This window comes from Oryzias latipes, chromosome 16 (assembly GCF_053564925.1).
Source record: "Oryzias latipes strain Hd-rR chromosome 16, Olatipes_Hd-rR_3.1".
In the NCBI taxonomy this organism is placed as follows: Eukaryota; Metazoa; Chordata; class Actinopteri; order Beloniformes; family Adrianichthyidae; genus Oryzias; species Oryzias latipes.
This window is the reverse complement of record NC_136252.1, coordinates 23578619-23588237: the sequence shown is the minus strand read 5'-3', so window position 1 is coordinate 23588237 and position 9619 is coordinate 23578619. Positions and strand designations below refer to the sequence as shown.

General features: G+C 39.3%; 1 protein-coding gene across 1 annotated transcript; it reads left to right on the top strand.

The window, feature by feature from the left end:
- Positions 1-193: 193 nt before the first annotated feature.
- Positions 194-7166, top strand: p3h3 (prolyl 3-hydroxylase 3). Its single transcript, XM_004078211.5, has 16 exons — positions 194-476; positions 1391-1575; positions 1697-1855; positions 2220-2412; positions 3522-3653; positions 3725-3867; positions 4015-4104; positions 4184-4236; positions 4310-4389; positions 4474-4601; positions 4678-4773; positions 4849-4999; positions 5671-5788; positions 5899-5974; positions 6062-6202; positions 6817-7166. The coding sequence occupies exons 1-16, from the start codon at positions 194-196 to the stop codon at positions 6985-6987; spliced, it is 2199 nt and encodes a 732-aa protein (XP_004078259.1). The 3' UTR covers positions 6988-7166.
- The last annotated feature ends 2453 nt before the right edge of the window (positions 7167-9619 follow it).

Genomic DNA, 9619 nt, shown 5'->3' with positions numbered 1-9619 from the left:
ACTACTTAAAACAAGAAAAACGAACTTTGGGAGCTTAACGAGAAGCTTTGCTTCTATACGTTAAATTAAAGGTTCTTCAAGTTCCCATAAATTATAAACACTTCTAGACTGGGCTCTGATTTGTTGCCACTACATCCAAAGTCCCTCCTCTTCTCCCCAAAACTCCTCCGCGGAGTTTTTTCCGTGGACCATCATGGCGCTACACTCTGAACACTTCGCTGTATACGTGGCGCTTTATTTTGTTTCCTTGGTGTTTTTTAGATGTAACGTGGGAGCGTCGGGGAGTGTTTTTAATCATCTGCAGCCGTATGATTTTCTGTATTACAGCGGGGTGCGTGCGTACTACGGAGAGGAGTGGGGAAAAGCTGCAGAGCTGCTGGAGAAATCCATCGCTACCAAAGAATCACTGCTGAGAGTCCGCAGGCTGTGTCACGATGAATGTGTGGCAGCTGGCGCGGACGCTTCAGGGAAGCTGGGTGAGTGAAAGAAGAACAGAGAAAACAACTGGAAAGTTACTTCCAGCCCATTAAGACACATGTCCGTGCAGAAACAATTAAAACACCAATAAGTTAGTCAAAATCAAACTATTCAGTTGTTGGACTTTATTATGTTTTCACTGACACGTCACAACTGGTGTACAAAGAGATGCTTTTTGACAGAATTCAATATGTACGTTTTAAAATCACAATTTGAATATTATTACCATTACTAATTATATTTCACTATTGGTTTGTGTACTTTTAAGTATTTGCTGGCAGGAATTAGGTCATTTTCAGCCTTTGCTGTGATGTCTCATCACAATAAAGTTAAGAATGTTATTTTTTGTAAAGAGGAACCCTGTCTATATACTAAAATGTGTATATAAAAAAGTAACATAGTTTAGAACTGTGCTCTTTAAAAAAAAAGTTTGTGCTATTATTTTTTTGCAAAGTTTTTCTGTGTTTTTCCTATTCTAATTAGCTTTTCGTCTCTTTATAAAACATTTTTTTATTGTATAAGTACAAATATATCCATTTGTGATTAACACTAATTATAAAGGCATCATTTACATTTTATTTTCTAATCAAATCAGGATTATCCTGAGTTTGATGGATTCATATATATTTCTTTTGTTTGTCTTCTTTAGTGTTTTTTTAGTTTTGATTGCTCGAAGTAAACCAATTCCAATATAAAATCTAACGTAAAATAAAAAGTGCCTGGTGTTAGTAGCATGGCAAAAGGCACATTTCACAAGGTTGTCTTGAAAAACATAAATGAGAAGAAAGATGATTAAAAATTAGAGCTGTGGTTTGGATTTCTATAGTTCAATGTGAAACATTCACAAAAAAAACGTAAGATAATTTAGACAAAAATCCGTCAGTGATTTCTCATTTTCGTCTGTTTTGGTCAGACTCAGAGGAGGGAAATATGTGGGATCTCTGGGTCTTGGATTGGATTCAGAAGAAAGCTGAGTGTTTGAGGTTCTGCATGGGACGGTTTGTCAGTCCCACAGGACTGCTCCCTGTCTCTACTGACATAGACTATGAGTTTGACACTCGCAATCCCTACAACTTTCTACAAGTCACATACTACAAGGTAAAGAAATCTTATCTTTTCATATTTAAACACTGCTTTTGATGACTAAAGCCTTTTTTTGTCATTAGCCATCATCATATGTCTGATCCTTTCCCATGAGTCTCCTGACCTTTCTCATCAGCTGGAGAAGGTGCAGAAAGCAGCATCAGCAGCTCACACCTACTTTGTGGCCAACCCCAGTCACCTGGAGATGAGGAACAACATTGAGAAGTACAGGCGGATGGAGGGGGTGACTGAGGGTGATTTCCAGGATAGAGAGATCGAGAAAGAGAAACACTGGGTGAGGACAGCATGTGACTGAATTACAGTTTAAGTTTTGCATTCTAACTGTTTTAAATAGCTGATTATAACAGTTTTAAACTAGATCCAGGATTCACATTTGCTGCCTAAAGAAATATGTGCTCAATATAGTTCATGTGATAAGCTGATATGAGCAGCAGAATCAAAAATACAGTTTTTTTGCTAAATTTCATAGGGCACACTGATATTGATATTGTGTTGTGGATTTAATAAAAAAAAGGCCAAGTGTGAACTTTTTCTCTCAAAATTTGTGATTTTTAACTGTCCTTCCTCTAAATTTGTTCTCTTCATAATTTTTTTGAGGGTTAAAAAAAAGGTTCTACTCCCTCTGTAATAAAATCCAGGTACTTTATGATGCTGCACTTCAGCACGAAGCCTCCTCTGAGTGGCTGCAGGCTGCAGAAAAATGGAGAGCTTGCTTGAATGAAACCCTGCAACAGACAGAGGAGTGCAGGGTGCAGTGTGACGTTGCCCCTCAGCCTCTGCCTGAAGACAGAGGAGTTGACAGTGTGGATGGAGTCTTTGAAAAAGCTGCAGGTGAGAAATAAAAGCTTGGTACGTTACACTTTAAATCAATTACTTTAGTTTCTTGTCAATGAAGGCACAATAAAGTAAAATGTCGGATAAAATGTGAAGGTATGTTCCACTCCAATGAAAATGCTGTTTTTAACATGTTTGTGTGGCATTTTTATGCATATATTAATAAAGTTCAGATTAAAATTAGGTTTTGAGTATTTATTCACACTGTTGTTACATCAGGAGCAGATGAAAAAAGGCTGTTGGAAAAAGTCTGTAAATGTGATGTAGGTGCTACAATCAGCGGGCTACAAACTCCCTGTGTGTGAATGTGTGTGTGACTGGGTGAATGGGTCGGTGACTGTAAAAGCGCTTTGTCCTTGTAGGTAGAAAAGCGCTATACAAGTATACGCCATTTACCATTTGCTCTGCTCCATTCTGATTCATTCACTTGTAGACAAATAGATTCATGAACGTCTTTGTTTTGATCTTCTGAGCTGGCACCTGACTCAAAACTGTATGGTTGGACAGCTCCAATATTGATGCACTAGTAATGTTAGGTTGGGATTGTAGGAGCTGTAAGCTAGATGGATGATAGGAAGTAAGGACTGGCTTACTTACTCTGCTCCAGCAGTGCCATCCACAACTCAGAGATTAATTTTTAATTTATTTTGCCGCTCTGCAGAAACTATGTACTAGGAAAAGACAGGTTTTTTTTGAGTTCTTAAGTTATATTTTCTCAGACAAGGTTTGAGAAAAAATAACTTAAGAACTCAGTTACATTTGTAGACAAAATGAACTTTATTGAATTGCATTTTTTTTTCATTTTTTTTTATTTATTTTGGGTAAAAATGGCATAATCATAATTATAAGACCACTGGGAACCCTTTTACAAAAGATCAAAAGATGATCGGAGTGGGACTTTAACTTGGAGCACCTTTCCCTTTTGCAGACAAATTTTATTTTCCCTCATTCTATTTCTGTAAAAAAATACTTTTTCATCTTTCCAATTATACAACATTTAGATCACGTATTACTGATATCCAAATTCCAGCATTTTTAAAACTGCTCAACTGCAAGAATTGATCTCCTGGAAGGTCTGTTTATCATCTCTGCTCTTTTCTATCCAGCCCTCTCACTCTCCTTGCTCTCCTGCCGGCAGTCCTGTGTTACTCAAGTAGCCACAAAACCTGGAAGGATTTCTGCTCAAGAAGATTTTCTGCCGACACAGCTGGAGCATCTACACATTGCACAATTTAAAGGTCTGGATTTAGTGGGCAACTTGAACATCTGATGAACTTCTTATGCCTGATTCTTGCTTTTTTTTTAACAGCTGGGGACATAACTGGGGCAGTGGAGTCACTTCGCTCTTTTCTTCTGTTTTACCCATCTGATGAGGATTCCTTAGATAATCTGCAGCTTTATTATGAGACTCTAGGGGGAGATGTAGAGACACAGTTGATACAGCCCTCTCAGGTACGGGTCTGTTTGTTACAAATGATCTAAGTATTACAGTATAATAAATAAAAGGCCTTTGTTTTGTGAATCGAGACACGTTTACATGTATATCATGTGGATTCCACTTACATATTTGATTGCAAGTTTGTGTTTTTATTAAAACAGGTGATTTCCACATATGTCAGCCGCTCCTTGGAGGAAAAGAAGCTGCTGTATTTTGGTGTAGAAAATCTTGGCTTCAGTTTTGTTGATCCAGTAAGTGCAGCTTTCGAATATATAAGAAAAGGCATTTAAATAAATATCCTTCCAGTTTACCAGTATTTCTTCTTTGCAGGACCTTTGGACTCCTGAAGATGTTGTACCTGAATCCCAGCAAGAACACTGGAGGTAAGACTAAAAAGTGGGATTTAAGTAGAAGAAAAATTCAGTTTAGGTCATTATTAATATATATTTTTTATAGATCAGAAAAAGAAAAGATAAATGAGAGGATTAAAGAAGGAGAGCAGAAGGAGGAAGTGGATGACAGTGGTTTTTATGCAGGTGGGATTATTATCTTAATTTTCAGATGGTATAAATAAAGTTAAATTAGGGTTTTTCTTACTTCGATGTTATTTCTCTCCAAAGGGGGCCCAGTTCCTCAGGTGGGCGTGACCATTACCATGGATGACGAGGCTCTGAATGGAACCAACCGAGTTGTTCTTGATGGAGTCATGACTGAGAGAGAGTGTGACAGAATACTGCAGTTGGCAACTGTAAGGTTTTCTTTTTTGCTGCAGCTTGTGTTCTCTTAAAATGATCACCTTCCATTTTTTTTGTCTTCTCTCCCAGGTGGCAGCATCTCTTGGGGATGGTTACCAGGGACGACGGTCTCCACACACACCTCATGAAACATTTGAAGGTCTTACTGTCCTCAGGGCTGCAAAGGTGGGTGAAAGGATGTTGTGCAGATTCCTCGTTTAAGTTGGCGTCTCTTGACCTTCTCTGCTGCCTCTGTCACAGCTGGCTCAGGATGGCCTAGTGAACCAATCAGATGCCAGGCTGCTTCACGAGCTGGGAGAAAGAGTCAGAGGGCTTCTGCACTCCTACTTCAGAAGCCCTCCTGGACTATTTATCTCTTTTACACATCTAGTGTGCCGCAGTGCTATAGCAGGTAGTGAAAAAAATTGATGTTTTTACATTTTCTAAATATAATTTCCTGTAGTAAACATTTAAAGTCCCACTCCGATCATCTTTTGATCTATTTTAAAATAGTTCCCAGTTGTCTTTTAATGAAAATTATGCCGTTTATTTTAGCCGAAATCATAAAGCCTGTGTCTTTTCTGAGTTGTGGGCGGGACTGAGGGAAGGCCACCTCTACTTCCCATCATCCATCTCTCCCGCTACCTTACAGCCCCTCACAACCCCAATCTAACATAACTGCGTAGCAAAAAGGCAAGCAATATTGGAGCGATCCAGCTGCACAGTTTTGATCCAGATTCCAGCTCGGAGGAGCTGAACAAAGACGTTCATGTATTTTTCTGCAAGTGGATGTATCAGAATGGAGCAGATTAGGTAGCCTTTGGCCCGCCAACGGTAGCTTTTGCGTCACAATTACAGGCTTTTTCAAACTGCATTTTTTTGTCTGCTCCTGATTCACCACAACTTGGTTACAATAATACTTGAGGTTAATTTTGTTTTTATATATCGTCTTTTAGGAGAAAAATGCCACAAGGACATGTTAAGAAGACTAAAAACCCAATTTTCAGTTGAGTGGGTCTTTAATCATTTTGATTTGACCACTTACTAAGGGTTGATTTTTGTGATTGCCCTCTTTGAGCTCAGGTGACCAGGAGGGCAGGTTAGATCTGTCTCACCCTGTCCATGTTGACAACTGTCTTCTTGAGCCAGAAACAAATCAGTGCTGGAAAGAACCGCCTGCTTTCATACACAGAGACCTCAGGTAAAAGCCCATTCTCTAACCAAAAACTAAGTCATTTTGTCTGTATTATATTTCATTGTTGTTGTTTGTTTTTTATTTTTAATTGAATCCATGATATCTTTATTTGGCAGTGCAATTCTCTACCTAAACAATGACTTCACTGGTGGAGAGCTGTTCTTCACTAAAAGAGATGCCAAGACAGTTACAGTGAGTTATGACATTTATGTCTATGACATCATTTTTGGGAGCCTTGGTTAACCTTTTGTTTTTTTTTGTCTTCATCTTTGTCCACAGGCTCAAGTGAAGCCCACCTGTGGCCGATTGGTGGGCTTCTCTTCGGGTCCAGTGAATCCCCACGGTGTGGCTGCTGTGACCGGGGGCCGGCGGTGTGCTCTGGCCCTGTGGTTCACGAAGGAGAAGCTGTACAGGGACATGGTAAGCATTATGACGCCAATCAGCAGTGACCTCCTCCTGCACAGGTCAGGCCCGTCGCCTGGAGTTGTGATGTCGTGACATCAGCGTTGGATAATAGGAGCATCTGGGGCACAATGCAAATCTGTTGGGTGTTTGCATGTGCATGCTCGTTTGCTCTGCCTGTGATTGTATCATGTCAGGGCCCTATAGGCTTATGAGATTTATCTGTTTGGAAAAAAACTCCCACGAGGCCAGATCATGTTGTAAATTAGTGTTAATAAAGCAGTTTTGTTTTACTAGGGACAGAATTGATGTAATGAGAAGAACTGCACGTTCAAAGAAATCTACCAAGTCTTCCAAACTGAAGAAAATTTCAGTACTCCAATTGAATTAACTTAATGTAGATAATATATCCTCCTCTGATAAAGTTTAACATCAACTTTATCTTACTTTTTTTTTCAGTAGGAACAGACACAAAAAAATTATAAGTAACATCAAAATAGCCCAAACATCCCCAATAAATTACAGAAAATATATACTCAGGGCTGCTAAAACAACTAAATGACTCAAGGAGATAGCAGTAATTTGAACCAATAGAGATGAATATTTATCTCTTTTTGGCGTGACTTCTGCAGGAGCGGGAGGAGGCAGAGGCCTTGTGGGCAGCAGATGGACAGAGTGTGGTGAAAAAGGACGAAGAGGAGACAGAGAGAAATGCAAACCCTGGTCGAAACGCTCGGAACCATGCGCCTAAGGAAAGAGGCAGAGGCAGAGAAAGGGTGACAGGGGGCAAAGACGAGCTGTGAGGGCCAAAATATAGGCTCAAACTGGAATTTATTTTGACTTACATCTGTTGTTATTTTGAAAATCTGTTTGTCATACTTTTTATTTACAAATTTACTGTCTTTTGACTTGTGTTCAACGTGTAAATACTTAATTTATGCTGGACATGATGAGGTTAATAAAAGAAGGAAACAGTGTTTTATCTGGTGTCAGCTGTACTTTACTTTTTTGTTAGGATAGCTTTATACAAAATTAAAAGATTCTGCCACATACCAAACGCATGCAAGTGGTGCAGTGGAAAGAGGATTAGACCTAGAGGGAGGTCAAAAAGGGGCAGAAAAGTGAAGGCAGGCCTTATGGCCAACTTCCTCACACAGACTGTAACTGCCTGGTGACATGGTCCCCTTCAGAGGCATGATAAGACGCAATATTAGAAAGCAAAACGACAGGAGTTATGAGAAACTGAAATCTCAGGTGGTAACAGGGTGAGGTAGGAATAAACCGAGAGGGAGGTGCGCAGGGGAAAACGGGGATAGAAATAGAGAGATTATTGGTAATCCCTCATAAATGAGTGCATTTGTTTATGAAGCTTAAAAACCTCTCATTTAGAATATGGAATAGTAATCCAGGGACAGGGTACTTAATGGTACACATCCAGTGGTGTGACACTTAACCCACAAACGTCCATCTTAACTTCTCCATTACAACCAGTGTCCCAGTGCAGCCCCCCACTTAGACCATGCTGCGCATTACACTCAAGTGCTGTTTATGGCCCATATTAACACTCTCATTCCTCCCTGTGTGATAATCTGTAACAGATTTGGGTCAACAGACCCGTTTAATGGAGTCCTGGCTTTAACCTTTTCCCTCCCGTGCACACGCAAAGTAGGCCGTACCCGAAAACTCTGCATTAATCCTCGCTTAAGTGTGTGTTTAATGCACGTTAGACCTCCTGATACCAACCACCTCCCCTGTCTGGTGTTCCAGTCACACTTTTGACTGAAAAGCAGAACTGCGTGCAGTCAATTTTTCCTGTAAATCATATCATTAGCAGAAATTATGTAAGGGCTAGCTGTTAGTAGTGCTTCAAGTGAAATCAGAGCATCCCATTGTCACCCCAGCTAAGTGCTGTGTAGTATCTGACAGCATCACTCATCCCTAATGAGACACTTCCAAATATTACGCATCCTATTGTTTATTACTAAAACCATCTCTCATTTTTCTACTGGTGGACCCTTTCAATGTTTTTACCACCCAGCTTTTGCTAAGTAAAAGCAGTACACTTATTTGATACAAACAGGAAACTGCCTTACAGTTTTGTCAGTTTTTCTATTTGTATTTCCAAATTTAGAATTTCTGAAAATCAAAAATAGAATAGAGTTTTTGGACTGTGGGGAAAAGATGTGTGCCTGGAAAGAACCCATGTATGCAGCACATGGGGGGAGAACATGCAAACTCCACAGACAGTCCCAACTACCAGCCCACTCTAGCAGCAGAGTACTTTGTGTATAGTAATGTGGTAAAAACACTGCATTGTTGGTCCATTAATGGTCATTCCTAGACATTTTTTAAGATGGCAAATCTTTGGTTGTTACACTCCATCATGCATCTGCAGCCCACCTCAATTTCTCATAATCTAAAGTATCGAAATCAACACTTTCAATCCCCATGAGGATTTTGTCATCATTACATCATTGTACCAGCTCAGTGGACTTGTGGTAGAGCGTCTGCCCTGAAACTGGACTGTGTGGGTTCAAATCCAAGCTGAGTCATAGCAAATACTCTAAAAATTGGACATAATGCCTCAAGGCAAGTGCAGAGAACTAATTTCCCACACATGGATGCATGACAGCAAATGGGACTTTAACTTTTAACTATTGTATGCAGCATTTACTCTGCAGGGCAGCGACATGCACAATAACAGACTACATGCTTTTTCTGGTCCAGAAAAGCAGAGGGTGTGTGCTAATGAGGACTATAAAAATAACATTCTGTGGAATAAATACATATGCTTTATCCCTGTTTTAATACTTTGTCTTAAAATGAGAAACAATATGTCCTAAAAGCAGCAAGAGAAGAGAGAGAAAATACATAAACATTGAAGGGCCAGTGATAACTATACAGCAATTGACATACTGCAACTGTTTAAGAGCTTCTAAGGAGCAACTTTTTACTATTTATTATTATTATTTATCATTTATTATTATTTTGTGGAATTGAATGTATTGTAATATTAACATTTTTTCAGATGCCAGTGTCCTGAATTTAAAGGAAAAAAATAAGAAAAGCTCTCACACGTGTACTGTCCTGCTCAAAGCTCTGGGAAACTAAAGGCCAATCCCAGCAGTAATCAGTCAAGAGGTGGTTCCTGATCTAGACCGATTACCAGTGCATCACAACAACACCCAATACTCACTTTCAATTTGAATAACCACTCATTAATGACCACATTTCAGGCTGTGGATGGAAATGTAAATTTCTGTCTGATCAGCTACATAAAAGATTTGAACCAATTACCTTCAAGCAGGAGTGCTAAATCTAATTTTCCAAATTCCACCTGAAAGAATATTTGTTAAAAACTTCTGTTAAAAATTTGGAGAAATTTTGAAAATCCCACCCCGAATACATTTTTGATATATTGTTAAAGTGTTCTTT

Bases quoted from the DNA above. Each gene is read 5' to 3' on its own strand.
- p3h3 (XM_004078211.5), top strand. From the start codon at position 194: ATGGCGCTACACTCTGAACACTTCGCTGTATACGTGGCGCTTTATTTT. The intron at 3,654-3,724 runs GTCTGGATTTAG...TTTTTTTAACAG, and splicing joins ACACATTGCACAATTTAAAG to CTGGGGACATAACTGGGGCA. The intron at 6,203-6,816 runs GTAAGCATTATG...TGACTTCTGCAG, and splicing joins AGAAGCTGTACAGGGACATG to GAGCGGGAGGAGGCAGAGGC.